Raw genomic sequence first — 17962 nt, 5'->3', positions numbered from 1 at the left:
TGAAAGTTGTTCATGAGATTATAAAGTATTCAGAGAGCTTAAGCTAAGATGATTTTATGTTAGTAGAAGATGATGAATGATAATAATATATGATTAATATGTGATTTATAAAGATGTTTATAATGTTGTTTCTCATTGAATGATATTGCTATTTTATGATGTTAATTATGTGCTGCTATGTTACTATTACTATTGAATTATGATGATTGATGAGACGATTAGTGTGCTAATGCTATATGATTATTATGTGACTTATGTGCGATGTTTATGACGTTGTTGCCTATTGATTGATGTTCATTATTATGCTATTCCTGAGTTATCATGTTGCTGTTAATTGATTATGTTGCATGAGTCTACTTGAGATGTCGTCCAATTTGTTGGAGTCTTTAAGAAGTTGTCCATTTTAATGGAATTGTATAAGATGTTCATGTTGTTGTTCAAGTTGCATTTAGAGTTGTGTTGTTGCATAGTCAGCGATGGGGGCTTAATGCCTGACAGGTCCTTTATGACCTTAGCGATGGGGGCTTAATGCCCGACAGGTCCAATTATGACCTTAGCGAAGGGGGCTTAATGCCCGACAGGTCCAATTATGACCTTAGCGAAGGGGGCTTGATGCCCTGGTGGTACCACATGCATGTTGAAGTTGTCTAAGTTGTTGCGAAGTTGTCTAAGTTGTTGTTGAAATTGTCTAAGTTGATGTTGAAGTTGTCTAAGTTGTTGCGAATTTGTCTAAGTTGTTGTCGAAGTTGTCTAAGTTGTTGTTGAAGTTGTTGTTGCATTGCAGAGTCGTCGTAACTTATATTTAATGAGGATCTAACGATTTGATGATGATGGTTGTTTATGCTTTGAGTATGTTTTGATGATGATAGTTGTTTATGTTTTGATGATGATGTTTGATGATGATAGTTGTTTATGTTTTGATTATGTTTTGATGATGATAGTTGTTTATGTTTTGATGATGATGTTTGATTATGTTTTGATGATGATGTTTGATGATGATGTTGTTTATGATTGATGATGATAATAATATGATACTAAATGAATATTAATGCTGATGTTATGATGTCTTGAGTTGTTAAATATATGATGATACTTGGTTATGATTTAAAGGTGATTTTGCTTATGAATTAAGAATGATATTTGTTTACGAACTAATGATGATATATGATGATAATAATTAATTATGATTTGTTAAGATGCTAAGTGATAAATGTTTAATATGTTAGAGATGTCTTACGTTGTTAAATGCATTTTGATGAATTATATGCTTAATTTGTTGACTGTGAAATCTCACCCCTTCTGCGTATATGTTGCCTCGACCGTGGGTAATGTGCAGGTATTAAAGATTAGAAGTGTTCGTGAGAGGACTCCTCGCTTGTGTCTAGGTGCTCTGATACGTAACGGGATGGGGCTTGCTTTCTTATCTATTCCTTACGTGTCTTTATGAACTTTTTACGAATAAGTATTGAATCAAATTATGAGATTTTCTGATAAGGCCTGCGTGCCAAGACTTTGTTCATGTTGAACTATTTCCGCTGCGTATTTCCATACTTTTATGATGTTGAACCTGGAAGGATATTTATTAATATCTATTTTATGACTTAAAAGTAGTATGTGACATTCCGTTTATGAATTAAATACTCTGATTTTAAATGAAATTTTCAAGTTGGGAAAACGGGGTGTTACATAAGTAAACAATTCCTTGGTAGAATTCTCAAAACTCTTTGGGTCTGAGCGAGCCTCCAATGGAGGGAAGATGTTTCACGGAAGCGGAGAAAGTTTTTAACACCAAAGGCTGCTACTCTTTCGAAGATGTTAAGCAAATCATCAACTGAAATTCGGTTCATTTTCGTACTCTTCTTTTTGTTTTTTGAGAAAGGTGTACAAAATGGTGGAGAATTGTGAGCGGAATTGGCAATGAATTTATAGACATCCAAAAGAAAATCTCACAGACATAAACTCTTCATGTCTCACGTTGAAATCACCACGTGTCTAGGAAAAGAGCGAATATCAAGGGATATTAGAAGTTAACAAGGCTCAAAGTAGTCAAGAAGAAGGTGGCGCATTAATGACATATAAATACAAAGAGTCGAAATGAAAGAGGCTTAATAGGCAATGAATGAAGGTCTAGAGTTATGAAGACTCTATCAACTTGTCTGCACAAACGACGTGTTCCACAAGACTTTGAAGAAAAGTTTTTTTTAGAGGGGACATGAAAAGACTATGTTCAAATGCAATGATGCCTGTGACGTCATAATGATGGAGAAATAGTGTGTCTAAAAAATGCCAATCCTCTCCTCTCTTTTGAGTTGTATCGTCGAAAATGGCATTTTTGGGGGGCATTTTGTTAGCCTGTAAATTCAACAGGCTCATTTAATATGGTCAACATTTGTTTGACCTTTAACTTTACAGGAATCGAAGGCTGTCTCGTATTCAAACTTGAGTATTTCGACAAGATAGCAAGCTAGCGTGTGTGACTTGGAGTTCGATGGAACAAAACTGAAGAAAGGTCTCGTCGAAGTCAAGCAATAAAGGCGGGAAAGCACGATTTCAAGCTTGGAGACGGTTTCCTTAGTGGAAACGTAGGGCAAGCGGTTGCCCAATGATGGGAGAAGTGCTGATCATGGAGTTAGTGGTTCGCCAGTTAAGTTTTTTAGTATAAATAAGTGTTTCCAAGCTGGATAATGGGTCGCAAATCATTTATATAATTCTACAACACTCAAACTACTGGCGTCTAGGGAAACAAGTTATACAGAATGTATGTAAACTGATTTGTAGACCACCTTTATTTTAATGCAATGCATTTTACCTTTCCTTTAAGTTTACGTGCGTAAACCTTTATCTTTTCGTTTTACTTTATATTGATTTTGTTTGCAATCTCAAACCTGTCGAGAGACAGTGCTCTTTTTGTTTCTAAACCTGTCCTGCTCTCTAAGTAACCTGAGTGCATCTCGTGGCCTTTTTCAAAACCTTTTTTCGATCAAAACCTTTGCACAACATGCTCCTGAGATCTCTAATTCGATCTCACTTGTAATAATCAGAACTAGCCCATAGTTTGCCGAAAACACAGGCAAACACCCTCTCACTTTCTTCTCTTAGTCACAATCCAGTGATTGACTCAATCACAATTACAATCAAATAAGGAGAACAACTCCAATAAACACAACCAAATCTTGAAAGATGCTCTAGAGCGGTTTACAAATAACAATCATACATCTCAACTAAACATACTAGCTCTAAGCATCAAGGTGATACATAGAGAGGTATACAATTAACAAAGACAAGACATGAAACCTTAAAAGACTTTTCTTCAAAATGAATGCTTCGATCATTACACAAAGGTTTGAGTCTTCCTTATATAGCCAGAGAATGCATGGTCTTTTTCTTCAATCAGGCTAAACAAAACCTCTGATCAATACGAATATACGTTCACAATCTTCTAGGAGAAAAATATATTGTTTCCCAAAATGTTTAGGACATTAATTTCAAAAACATGACATGTACTGTAACACCGCGTTTTCCCAACGTAAAAATTTCTTAAATATAAGTCAGAGTTTAATAACTTTAAACGGAATGCTACACTTCTTAAAAATTCATAAACTGAATAAATAACAATTTATTCTTCAAAATCATTTAACATAAGTAATTCAAAACTTCGCAGCGGAATTAGTTCATTCAACATAAAAAGTCTTTGGCATGTAGGCCTCATCAGAAAATCTCATAAGTCTTAGTTCAATATTTATTCATAAAAGTTCATAAACAATACGTAAGAAATAGAAGTAAAGTCAAGTCCCATCCCGTTACGTATCAGAGCACCTAGACACACATGTGAGATGTCCACTCACGACGCCTCTATTCTTGATTACCTGCAAGTTACCCATACGAAGAGCAACATTTCCAAGCAGAGGGGTGAGATTTCTCAAACAATAATATTAAGCATATAAATCATATAAAATACATTCAACAACTTAAACATCTTATAATTCATTAATCATATCTATCAACTTAAACTTCCTTAACTAGTGTCATTAATCTTCTTATATTAGTCGTAAAACTATCTTAAACTAATCATAAACATCTTCATATATTATCAATTACTAATCTTAACATCATCACATAACATCAAATAATAGTCTCCAACAATCATCACATAGCATCAATATTAATCACAAACGTCACCACATTTCATCAAACATTATTTATAAGCATCAACACCTAATATCAAATATAATCATAAGCATCATCATGTAATTTCACATAATTATTATTATCAAAACATAGCATTACCGAGAACAACTTCATAATCAAATTCGTAATCAACTTCATATATCAACATAATTATAACACACGTAACATCTTATCATAAATCATTCGTCTTCATTCATCATAGCACTTCATTAATAACTTATCAACTTGACATCTTAACAACTTGACATCTCAACATCTTAACAACTTCGACTCGACTATGCAACTTCTACTTCTCAAATCATCTTAAATCATCTTAGACATCTTCATTATGCATGTGGTACCACCAGGGCATTAAGCCCTCTTCTCTAAGGTCATAAAGGACCTGTCGGGAATTAAGCCCCCATCTCTAAGGTCATAAAGGACCTGGCGAGCATTGAGCCCCCATCTCTGACTATGCAACGACACAACTCTAATGCAACGACATAACTTTCGTACAACTTAGACAACTTCATAAACATCTATGACATCCTAACATCTTGACATCTTGACAACATAACATCTTAACAACTTGATGACTTCATAACGACTCGACGACTTAACAACTCTTATCATGTCATATCATAATATAACAATATCAAATGATAATAAACAACATCTTTAAACATCATATTCATCAATCATAAACAACTTCATATAACATCGTATTTAAACATCAACAATAATTCACTATGTATCTTTGTAAAAACATAATAAATTATCCACAACATATTTTCATGTCAAACCAAAGCTACTGGAAAGATATCACAAATATCAACAACTTTCATGTTTACAACAAGGATCAATTCAAAACAGAAACATATGAACAAAACGTAAAAACATGAAACAGAGAATGTTGTCACCGTACAATTTCGCTAAGACCCCCTGTAGTATTTTTATCATAACTCAAAGACCAAACATCATTTTCATGTCAAACCAAAGCCACTAGAAATCTAACAAAATTATCTAAAACTTTCATGTTTACTCTTAAGACCAATTCTGTACCTATCAATATCAGTTTTCATTTTAAATTCGGAAAAGTTGTGCTGAAAGTCCATAAAAATTCACTGTGACGTACTTGCAGTAATTTGACCATAACTCAAGTTCTATAAATCGTTTTGACGTGAGACTAATGACATTAGAAAGCTAACATCCATACCTACAACTTTCGTGTTTACACCTAAGACCAATTCCGCACCGATCAATACCAGTTTTAATATCAAAATTCGGGTAGAATGCAGATTTTCTTCAAGTTTCACCTAATCTCATGGTGCTAACCTCAAAACTGATTCTAATTATCATCCTAATGATTATCTAAGGTTTGTACACAATTTCTACATCAATTCAACAAGTTTTCATCATCCAATCATCAAATCTCTCTCAAAACCCTAATTCTCAAATTCTCACAAACTCTCCCCAACTTGTTAGATGTAATCTAATGATTTAACAACTTAATATTAATGCAAGATAGTCTCACCCTCACCTTAGATTAATTCCTGAATCAGCAGCAGCGTTCTTCTTTCCTAAGGTATTCTCCTCTTCTCTTGACTTTTCTCTTCTCTTCTCTTCTTTCTTGTTCTCCTCTTTTCCAAAAAGCGGTTTAAGGTAAACTCTTTCCAACCCAAACTTCTCTATTTATAATACTAAAATATTCTTCCCAAATCTATTTAGGCCCAACAACTTATTCTTCTTTCTATTCTAACCCCCAAATCCACTCACACTAATAATCCTCATATTCTAATAAATAATATTTCTCTACTAAATATATAATAATACACCAAATAACAAATATATATCTATAACAATTAACAAATATATTATGCTAGTAAATACCAACATATAACATAACAAAATATCACTCAACAAAATATATTAACTAAATTATAAAAAGACATCTAATCTCAACAAATCATATATCCCTCATATACATATAAATATATAAATATATTCTAAAACTAATTAAAATAATTAAATAAAAAGGAGGGCGTTACATGTACAAGTTTCTAGAAACACACACCTCTCACAACACAAGCTACGTGAATCAATTCTTCAAACAACTATTCTATGATCTCACGCGTAAATACAGTATTCCAAGAATGCGAAACAAAGAACTTCACCTTAAGCTAAGATGTCGTGCTTACATGTTTAGGACATCTGGTACTACTTCTTGGTAGAACTTTTTGTTTTAACAAAATGCAACCAACACATAATCAAAAACCCAACAATCTCCCCCTTTGGAAAATTTTGGCTAAAACAATCTTTACCCGAAATCAAAGTGTGTAGGGGATAAAATCAATCTTAGCCAGGCTGCTTCTTCACTAGTAGTAGCTAGTGCTATCATCTCAGATTCCATTGTGGATTGATCCAGAACTGTTTGGTTTTTAGATTTCCAAGAAACAACTCCTCCAACGATGCTGATATATATATCCACTAGCTTCTTCAGAATAATCTGATAAAGTGTTCCAATTTGCATCATTGTTCCCTTTAAGTACAACAAGATACCTTTGATAATGCAATCCTAGAGTCATGGTCCTTTTAGGTATTTAATGACTCTCTCACTAGCATGCCAATGCTCCTTACTCTGTCTATTTGTAAACTTGCATAAGAGTCCCACGACGTAGGCAATGTCAGGTCTAGTACAATCAGCAGTATACCTGATGTTGTCAATGATGCTTGCATATTTAATCTGTCTAACACCATCCCCAGTGTTCTAGAAGAGTTTTACACTTGGATCATAAGTTGTGCTTGCATGTTTACAGTCAAAATAATTATATTTCCTTAAGATCTTCTCAATGTAGTGAGATTCATCCGAGGAAATTCCTTTTCTGATCCAGTAATCTTGGTACCTAGAATTGTTGCTCAACAATGATTTCATAGCATTTACATCATGAATGTTTGAACCAAATATGTGTAAGTCGTCAACATAGAGAACGTAATCCTTATGATAAATGAAAATAATCTAAACCAAAGCAATCCTGAAGAGCCAACCAGTTATTTTGACTACTAACAAACTTGTAAAGTGGAAGCACGAGAAAGAACGTTGCATGGATCTTCTCCAAACAAAATAATTAGAACCATTGAATTTCGAAGAAAAGATAACAGAATTTGGATCCTCGCTAGGTTGAACAAAAAATGCATAGTTGTTATCAAGATTCTGTTGTTGAAGATGAACATAAACAAACCGAGGAGGCATGATTCTTGAACAATCAACGAAGATATGAAGAATTGTGAAGCATGAAGCACAAAAAATGTGATAAAATTAACGAAATTGATGAATCAATCAAAGAAAAAGTAGCAACATAAATGCAGAACAAACATAGAGTGAAGAAATCAAAACGAACAAGATGAATCGCAAAATCAATAGATGATTGCGAAGAGAAAATGAAGATTGAACGAAGAAGACGAAGAACTATGTAGAAAATTCATCGAAAAACGAGAAAAATGCACAACGAAAAACAATTACGAATCGTAACAAACTTTCTCGCGGAGGAAAATCTGATACTGTATTACGAAGTAAACAAATTGTGTATTAGTGTTCGTAAATGAGTGTATACAATGTATTGATAAACTGTTTATGTTGTAGAATAGTAGAATCTAAGGTAGCATACATCAGATCAAAGCAAACTAGTCTAAGCAAGGCTAATAATGAGTTACTTGATGGACAAGCTAACTCAGCGTTTTCTTCATTCTTCTCATGGTGTAATACAATCTTTTAAATTTTAGAAAACAAGGGTATTCTTGGCCGCTAACAGGAAATTTCTGTTTTCCAATTTCTGTTTTTTTTTTTTTTTTTTTTTTGATAAGGCAAGAGCAAATGACATAAAAATTAATGGCTCCCAACTAAATTGGTACCCAACTCTAATCTTTTGTCAAATGCTCATATATATTATTAAAAAAAGGAAACAATACAAAAAAACTGGGGGATAGAAACCTAAACGAATCCATGTACCATCAACTCCTTGCAGCAAATGACAGCAAGCTAAATGACCCTTTCGAGTCTCACAGTCCAAATCAAACATAGTGAATAGAGAAACTAAACCGACGTATGAATCGTATGCCAACACATAAGCGATTCCAGATCCATCAACTTCCTGCAAAACAACATCAATCTATAATTGCCCTTTTGAGCTAAACCATCTGAAATAGAAACGGTACAAAAACCACATCACACATGAATTGCAATAATATCCGAGCGCTCAACTCCAAATCATACACGTTTCTCCAAAACAGTGGGAGATGAAACTGTCCGTCAACACGGAAACAAGTCCCCGAACCCACCACAAAAGCCCTTTCGAGCATTATATTTCAGTCCAAAGACGAAGGATTCAGAACCCAACAACATTGAATAAGAACAAACTCGGAGAGAACCATAAACACCTCCACCAGAAGGCAAGTGACGATAGTTTGTAAACCTATAAACTGACCACCGCGACAACTCCGACGGTGGTTTTAAGAAACCATATCCGGATCGAAATTGAGAGAACAGATCCTAGCCGGATTTTCACTAACTCACGTTTTGTGGTGAAACACACGCACAAACATGTTTTCAACAAACCAATAGTCACCGACGCAAAGGACAATGCTGGAGGTCTAAGAACAAAAACGTACCACCACCAAGGACGGCGGCGACACCTGGAGAAACAGACCCTCGAAGGAGTTTGGTGATGACGCAGCTGTGGAGGCTGATTGCATCACCATCTCTGTAGCTACATGGTGGTCGAAAAGTTTGGTAAAAGGATGAGGAGGGCGGCAGTGGAAGGGTAGGCTGAAGAGAGAGAAGAGAGCGATTCTATTTTTCATTATATTATAAATTAATATAATGAATTCCACATAAAATAAAATAAAAACATAAACAAATGACAAAATAAAAGTTTCTAGGGTTCATAACATGAAAATGAAATTAACTATCTTGGCAGTTCGGCTATTGCTTGATCAATTCCACGAAAATGAGTAACACTTTGAAGAATGTTGGACCCCAATTGGGGATTCTAAATCCTCCACCTGAAATAAATCATAAATTATATAAGAAAACCACTATTTTATTTTATTTTCGAGAAAATATATAAGAAACAGAAATTAACAATACATAAACAAAACAATGTCAGTCTTTCCTATTACTACAATTGATGAACCTTATTATTATTATTTCAAAACATAAATAATGACAGAATCTTGTGGCATCCTACAAACAGTGTGTGGCAATGTATGAACACCACTACAAGAAAGCTTGTGTATTCCGACCAAAAATTTCCGAGGAACAATGGTTTCTCGCTAAAATTAAGGATTTCCGAGGAACTTTTTCCTCGGTATGTACATGTCAGAATCTCTGCTTCCACGCAGTGCAAACTCAGTGAGGCGCGCTTTTCCAAGTTAAATACCGAGGAAAATGTTCCTCGGAAAACATGTTGTCATTATTAAATTCTTTTCAAAGCGTGTAATGTATTAAACAAGGATTTTCAAACATGTTGTCATTATCAATAACAAAAATCATTTTGATACATTGGAGAGCACATTCCTCTCTGCTTCTCACTCTCTCTCTCTCAGAAGGCTAGATCTAGCGCTTCTCACTCTCTCACAGAACCAAACTCTGTCAATTTTCCTTCTCACCGTTGAATAACTCTCACCGAATCCTCCCTTACCGTAACCGAAGCTGGGTCACACAACCATTGAATACATATAGTTCTGCTGTTTGTGCTGCTGTTTGCATCTTCTGTTTTTGGTCTGGCAGGCTCCTTTAAGCTGTTCAGTGCTGTGCTGCTATCTGCTGGTCCATGTAGCGGCTGCTGGTCCATGTAGTTCTGTGTTGCTTTTTGGATCACCTGTTTTTGCTGTTGCGGTTTGGGGAGGGTTTTTTTGGGAGTTTTTTTACTGATATGAGCTCTTTCCCATGGCTCAATTAGGAGGTTTTTATTGATATGAGCTCTTTACTGATATGAGCTTTTTCATACATTTTGCTGTGATTTTGTAACTATACTGGATTTCCAAATTGGTTGGCAAGAAACCCTTGCATTCAATTAAATTTTTGCATATTATTTGTTAAGTTGTTACCTTGCTTTACGGTGATGTTGTTTATTTGTAGTGTTTAATTTATGTTAAGGCTTGATGAAATGTTAAAAGATTTTATTCTCTCTTGTATCCCTTCAGATGTCAAAGAGAATAAAGGAATGCATCTTAGGGATTCATGTTCATTGGAAGAAATTGACAGCTGTGTTGGAGGAGTAGATTTCATAACATTGGTATGAGCTTTTCTCTTTTTGAATCATCATAAGTTTGATGATTTGGTGCATATGTATGTTAGAATTAATGCTAGTTAGAACTAATTAAGTTGTTTTTGTATTAGTATTTGTATTTGATATGTATTTGCTAGTTAGAACTAAAATTTGGCGTTTTTTTTTTTTAAATTTGGAATTTTAAAATATTTGATGCTTTTTTAGAAATTTGAAATTTAAAAACGGGCGCTTTTTTGAAATTTAAAATTTTGAAACACATGAAAATAATTATAATTTTAATATTTTTTTAAATGTAATACATTCCGAGGACAAAGTTCCTCGGAAATGCTAGTCACTTCTATGTCAGCCACAACAGGTGCGTCAGACTGTGTGTTAGCCATCACATCTTAATTCCGAGGACATATTTCCTCGGAAACAAAAGTTCCTCGGAAATTTCCTCGGTAATTGGATTCCAACCAACTATTTTTCCAGGACATGAGTTCCTCGGAAAAAGTTGGTATTCCGAGGAGATTTGGACGATTTCCAAGGAATTTTGTGCCTCGGAATTTCAATGCTTTCTTGTAGTGCACTGGAATTGTAAAGTACTGAAATAAATTCAATAGCCGTTAAAAACCAAATGCAGCAACATCAATACTTGTGTTCATGGCCGTGACATAAAAATGTACAAGTCGAATCAAGACTCTGATAATGAAGACTGGTTCACGTAACAAAGAGAACATACTAGTGACCTAGAAAAGAAACATGTACAAGTAGCTTAAATAATGTAGTCTCAATTATTATCTTCCCAAATCTGAGACTAATTCATTTTTCTCACCTATCCTACGGAGGGAATGAATTTTCCTAATTTCGTAGAATCATTTTCCTAATATAATATTTTAAATTATAATAAGCATAAAAATGAAGTCAAATTCATCCAATTCATTATAGCCAAAATTCCAACAAAGGTCAATATATAAATCACTCAACAATACGCACAAGTTAAAAGGTTAACCCATCATACATGAAGTAATATAAATTCAAACAAGTAATATGTACAAGAGAAACTCACTTTCAACGTGTCGAAACTAAACTTTCAACATAATCCTTGGCATGCAACCAGAATATAGTATTAGTAATTCCAATTCTCTCTACTCTATTGTCTTTGCGGTAATAGATAAATGCGTGTTGTTCGTCATATGTCCATATCAATGTATCACCATTCTCAGAAAGATACAATGGCAACTCCCCCAGGAAATATTTAACCTCCATTGCTGAAAATAAATTCTTATAACCAACTTTATATAACTGAATCCAAGACTCCTGAACTCCGAAATCCTTCATTTGCCATATAACAAAATCGGTATTTTGGAAATCATGACAAAAACAAAGACAATCCATCAAAACCACAAGTGTTGACTGATAATCTGGCACCTTATCAAAACCCCGAGGAAGCACCAGTTGAGTGTATGTCTCAGTGGAGAGATTGAGTGAAAGAATCACATATTGATCAGTACTAATACTATTAATACTATTATAATAGTAATCTCGAACGACCAACCAATTAATAGTACCTCTCAAATGCACACCACCATCTTTCCAACTTAAAAATAAAAAGCTTACTGGAACCACCGCAGGAAAACATTGAATATTTATCAAATAATTATCGCTCAAACTGAAAACTTTTATCTCGCTTATTGGGGTACCATGCTCGCGTTTAGTTATATGATACGCTACCACCTTATAAGTTCCATTCAAGTTATCATAACCAAAAGAGAACTCATAATACTTATGCGAAGAGGCTAAAACAAATTTAGATTGTGTCCTAGTGGCCGGGTTCCATAAACAGAGACGTCGAGAAGTAGAGCGATCAAACAAGCATAGCAATCCATTGCATGAACCAATGACTGACCATCTCCGGTAACCCTTGGTCAATTGAAAGTAAGGATCGTATTGAATTGTGGTTGATGGATTCTTGAGTAAAAGAGACATGGGTAAAGTTAAAACACTTAAATCAGAACTATTATCATATTGTGACATTACCGCAAGGTGCGGGTTTCGTGCGGAATTCTTGAGATGCAGTTGAACAAAGTGAGGATCAGAGATGAGAGTGTTGAAAGATTTGTTGACGCATCTGAATCGCATAAGATATTTTACTGCAAGAAAGGATAGGACTTCAGCCACCAGTTCGCCGGGGAGGACCGCCGCCACTGACTGAGGCCGCTTAATAGCTTCCATGAAGCCGCCGTGCATGTGGTCACATTGAAAAGAAAGGAATAGATTTCGTTTGGGTTGTTTGTTTGTGAGTAAAGAAGGGGTATAGATTTCGTTTTGAAAAAGGCCATATATTTTAGGGTTAAATAAATAAATTTTTAGTAAACTTTTTTTTTTTTTTGAAAGGAAATTTTTAGTAAACTATTACACGGTAAATTTTACAGTACATTAAAAAAGTTGTTTAACATCAGTACATCAAATATTTAAATTAATAGTTAAATGGGTGGTTTTTAAAAAATTAAAAAATTATCATTTACAATTATAATAACTAAATCTTATTTATCAAAAGTGTCGGTAAAATAAAATATATTTTTTCGAAATATTTATTACTCATAATAGAGAATATTGATTATTTTTTGAGGATAAAATGTAAAAAATTTACTATAATTCTTATAAGCAATAAAATGATTTTATTTTTTGTTATGAAATGATATTTTCTAAGATATTAAAATAGTTTTAATATTAAAATAGTTTTAATATTCATAGTTTTAAAAAATAAAAGTACCGGCACACCACAATTTACAAATGTGGTGTATAAGTTCTCCCAAATTACACATCTCTAGATGTTTAAATTACATCATTGTATCCTCGTGTTAAAATGTGTACGCTCCATTATGGACATTCCATTACGGGAACTGTTTGGTTAGGTTCTTTGCAACATTTCTTGTCGGCTAATTTCTTCCGTGACCGGGTGGGTTTGCCGAACTACCAGTTTCCTTAGTTTATGGGTGTTTCTTATTTTCTTCTGAGGGTTTTGGCTTAGTTTCCCCCTTGTATATATTATTTTCTCCTTTTTTTAATCGTATATATAGAGTAGGTGGTAAACGATGGAGGTGACAGTTGGGTGACAACCTAGTTGGGATGTTTCTGTCGCCTCTTGATACCCTCCCTACTTCTTTGCCTATTAAAAAAAACAAAAATGTGTACACTCCCTCACCTCCCCTCTACTCAAAATCTATTAGAAAAAACTAGTAAAAAACATGTGAATACACATGAGTCGCGTAAAATTATGATAATTATATAAGAAAAAACTAGTAAAAAAACATGCGAATACACATGAGTCGCGTAAAATTATGATAATTATATAAAAAAGAAATAATTACATTGCAATATTGTAAATGTTTAAAGATATTAAATGAAAATTTTGAACACTAGCGGAAAGACAGACACTCACGTTGCTGTCTTTCCACTCTTTTTATGACAATAAAATGTTACAAATGTTTGTGACTTTCAAATTAAAACAAACCATTTGTATCTATTTCAATGACATTATCAGTACAACAAATTTTATATAAACTTTTATCTTTTTTATTGACGCCAATAATAAATAGTACTATAGAAAAATTTGTTTATTGGTCTAATTGAAATAATGAAAAATTCAGTCCAAAATCTCTTATTCTCTTTATAGATAGAATAGATAAAGTAGTTTTTTCATTACATATATATCTTTCTTTTATATGTAATTTCAGTTAAATATTTGCATCGCACCCATTTCGGATTTTACTTGTCTATAGCTACATAAATAAAATTTTGATGTCTCGATATTAAAAAGGCAATATGATAAAATTTTGAAAATTCATGACTATTTTCGAAATACCAACATTAATGTATTTTTTCTATTAAATATTTAGTTTATAATGAAAAAAATGATTACGTATTTGTTTCGATTTTATGTCCTTAAATTTGTGGATACAAATATCTTATCTAGTGAAAAATATGTATCCCATATTTAATTTTATATATATTAGATAAGAACTGCTTTTTTGGGCTCTGGTCTCTTTTTGTACATTAAAAAGTTCTATTGAGTGCATTGTAATCAACTTTTCTACTTCTACTTCTGCTGTTAAGACTGACAGGTACATCTGATGGAACAATAATAGTTTTACAGGTGTTATTCTTACTGTGGATGGTTGCTGCCATGGTACTCCTGTTAGAAACGAGTATGGTAGGGTCTTGCGTAATGACGCAGGTTTATTCCTTGCGGGCTTCTCTGGTTTTATTCCAGGTTTAGGTGACATCTTGTTAGGTGAGCTTTCTGCTATCTATCACAAGCTGATCATGGCTAAAAATTTGAGTTATGCAGAACTTGCTTGCTATTCTGATTCTCTTGCTTGCATCAACCTTATTAATGGCCCCATTGAGAGATACCATATCTATGTTGTTCTCATCCAATAGATAAAACAAATGCTTCAATAAACCAATGCAACGGTTTCTCACACTCATAGAGAGGGAAACCATTGTGCAGACTACATGAGAGAGCTTGGAGCTTCTTCTGATGTGGAACTTCTTCGTCATGATGTCTTCCCTGCCGGTCTTGTTAATCTTCCAAGTAGCGATGCAGCTGGCACTTTGTTTCTTAGGGAGTAGCTAGCGTGTTTTTTTTCCTTTTGTTTTGTTTTTCTATCCTTTATCATTGGAACAAAAAAAAACCTTGTTTAGTATCTCTAGGCTGAAACGCCAATGGCTAAAAGGTTGGCTTCAAAAAACGCTTGTAATACATGAGAGTGAATGAACGCACAATTCTCTTCACAATCAATCAAGTCATGCCATCAATATAACATTCCATATACAATAAATGATGTCAAGGTAGCATCACAAATCACAGTTCTGCCAAACTATATATGTTTAAATTTCATTTTATGGAAGTAATGGACAGATCTTTTTACAGTTGTAATTAGAGATCCATAACTTAGTTAATTAACCCAATTCTATCCAGACATCACACATGAAAGCACAACCATGATGCTCATATACCGACACAAACACGACATTCACATGTTTCGGTATCATACACTGACGCATGTCAGACACATGCCACACCTTCAATAAAAAATTTTAATGCTTCAGAGCGTACAAGTTTTCCCAATGAATACAAAGAGGAGAACACAACCCAGATGGTTAAAAACAGGAGCAGAAGAGAAAGAATAGTTGAATAGACAAACACAATTGCCATGATTAAACTCAAAATGGACACATTTTCAAGCACCACCAATCAAGTTTTTCACTTCACCGAAAGATCGATTATATGACATCCAAACAATCGAAATCATGTCCTAAAAGGAATGGACAAACATACAGCTTTGCCATTCATAGAGCAAACCAATCACAAACCAAATATTCATACAATCTATTATTATAAACTGATAACAATTCCAAGTATGAGCCTAAACTAATTTTCATATCACAGATCAAAAATAGTAATATTTCAATGTATCAAACACGAGATAGATCTCTTTATAACGTATCTGCTGTACTCGGACCAAATTATCACAAGCAATGCAAGAGTTATTGTTAATGTAAAACAAATAAAAGTCAATGAAACCAGCCAAGTTTCCACTTCAAATTATTAATTCACTACAGTGATACCATAGCAGAACATAGGTATGTCACTAGATTGGAGTAATAGTAACAAGAAAATCAAATTCATACTAAACAATCAAAACCCCTAGGGAGATACTCCAGATACTATCAAAATTCATTGAGAGTTTGCGGCAAACAACATTGTACGCGTCATGTTTCCTCACCAAAATCCTACAAGAAGCCAACAGTTAAATAATGATAAAGCAAGGCAAAACATTAACCATATATTATTATAAACTGAAAAGGATTTTAAATGAACATAAATTCAAACAAGTAATATGTGGAAGGGAAACTCACTTTCAATGAGTCGAAACCAAACTTTCAACGTAATTCCATGCTTCAAACCACAACATCTCTTTATTAGTAATTCCAATTTTCTCTACTCTATCGTCTCTGCAATTATAGATAAATGCCTCGTTTTCTTGATTATTTGCCAATATTAGTGTATCACCATTCTCAGAAAGATACAATGGCAAAAAATCCAACCATTTAGACTCCATTGCAAAATCGCAGTAGAATGAAAAGAAATTCTTATAAGTAATTTTAAATAATTGAATCCAAGACGACTGAACTCCAAAATCCTTCATTTGCCATATAACAAAATAAGTTTCCTCATAATCATGACCAAAACAAAGACAATCCATCAAAACCGCAAGCTTTGGCTGATGACGTGACACCTTATCAAAACCTCGAGGTAGCAACAATTGAGAGTATGTCTCAGTTGAGAGATCAAGTGAAAGAATCACATACTTCTCAGGAGTAATAATACTACTATAATTTAAATGAAAATAATCTAAACCAAAGTAATCCTGAAGGGCCAACCAATTAATAGTACTACTAAAATACACACCATCTTGAGTACTAACAAACTTGGCAAGTGGAAGCACAGGAAAACATTGAATATTTCTCCAACAATTATCCCTCGTACTGAGAACTTTCACTACGCTTCTTGCATTACCACTCTTTACCTCTATATGAAACGCTATCAGCTTATAATTTCCATTCAAGTTATCGTAACCAAAAGAGAACACAAAACATTCTTGAGAGGCTAAATCAAATTCAGATTTAGTTCTAGTGGCTGGGTTCCATAAACATAGCCGTGAACCATGAGATGGATTCGTATCTAAACACAAGCATATCAATCCATTGCATGAACCAGCAAACAGCCAAGGACAGTGTGGATTCTCGTTTTTTAATCGATAGTAAGGATCGTAGGGAACAGTGCTCAATGAATTCTCTAGTAAAAGAGAAATTGGCAAGTTTAGAACATTGTCATCAACACTATTGAAATTATGTTGTCGTGCAATTACCATGAGGTTAGGGTTACGTGCGGAATTCTTGAGATGCATTTGAACGAAATGGGGATCAGAGATGAGAGTGTTGTAAAACTTGTTGACGCACCTGAATCGCATAAGAGGTTTCACGGGGAGAAGAGAGAGTATTTTCGTCATTAGTTTGCTTGGGAGAACCAACTGATGCCGGTTCTCCATAGCCTCCGTTGAGCGGTTCATTCGTCAAACAGAACCCTAGCCACCTGCGAAACCAAACAAGTAACCAATATATAGTACGATTTCCTTAAATATTTTTTGAGCGGAGTACGATTTCCTTAAATTATATTATACAAAAAAAAAATCACAAATTATAATAAGTTGGTTGGAGTTTCCATAAAAAGAAAAAGTTGCCTGGGTCACTTAAAAAATAAAATAATATAAGTCGGTCATTTTAGTGACTGTACACACATACTATTAAGAAATTTAATTAATTTTGTATAGAAAAGACAAATTATATTTTTTTTTACATATTATTCTTAATTTATGATATAAAAAATATAAATTAAATAATTGGAAGAAAAAATAGTCACAAATAGTTAATAGTATAATATGAAAAGTAACATTAGT

The 17962-nt window shown here is 33.8% G+C and overlaps 2 protein-coding genes and 1 long non-coding RNA gene across 3 annotated transcripts in view; 1 reads left to right on the top strand and 2 right to left on the bottom strand.

Annotated features, from left to right (window-relative positions):
• LOC146927472 (uncharacterized) overlaps positions 1–1529 on the top strand; it is a 35208-nt gene extending 33679 nt beyond the window's left edge. The window contains exon 2 of the long non-coding RNA XR_015005681.1: positions 1337–1529. This is a non-coding gene — a long non-coding RNA (uncharacterized LOC146927472). The remainder of the gene's footprint in view (positions 1–1336) is intronic.
• Positions 1530–11504: 9975 nt separating this feature from the next.
• Positions 11505–12668, bottom strand: LOC146927471 (F-box/kelch-repeat protein At3g23880-like). The gene has a single exon (XM_085708158.1). The coding sequence runs from the start codon at positions 12666–12668 to the stop codon at positions 11505–11507; it is 1164 nt and encodes a 387-aa protein (XP_085564284.1).
• Positions 12669–16016: 3348 nt separating this feature from the next.
• On the bottom strand, positions 16017–17588 carry LOC146927470 (F-box/kelch-repeat protein At3g23880-like). Its single transcript, XM_085708157.1, has 2 exons — positions 16362–17588; positions 16017–16235 (listed from the first exon to the last, which is right to left on the bottom strand). Exon 1 carries the CDS (start codon positions 17573–17575, stop codon positions 16364–16366), a length of 1212 nt encoding a protein of 403 aa, XP_085564283.1. The 5' UTR covers positions 17576–17588; the 3' UTR covers positions 16017–16235; positions 16362–16363.
• Between the last annotated feature and the right edge of the window lie 374 nt (positions 17589–17962).

This window comes from Medicago sativa, chromosome 4, assembly GCF_051527215.1.
Source record: "Medicago sativa cultivar Bolivia chromosome 4, Bolivia_mono, whole genome shotgun sequence".
NCBI classification, from domain to species: Eukaryota; Viridiplantae; Streptophyta; class Magnoliopsida; order Fabales; family Fabaceae; genus Medicago; species Medicago sativa.
Note: the sequence above shows the minus strand (reverse complement) of the source record. Positions and strands in the feature narration are given on the sequence as shown.

What these genes read in the sequence shown, in the direction of transcription:
- LOC146927471 (XM_085708158.1), bottom strand. Translation starts at nt 12,668, where the DNA reads ATGGAAGCTATTAAGCGGCCTCAGTCAGTGGCGGCGGTCCTCCCCGGC.
- LOC146927470 (XM_085708157.1), bottom strand. Translation starts at nt 17,575, where the DNA reads ATGAACCGCTCAACGGAGGCTATGGAGAACCGGCATCAGTTGGTTCTC.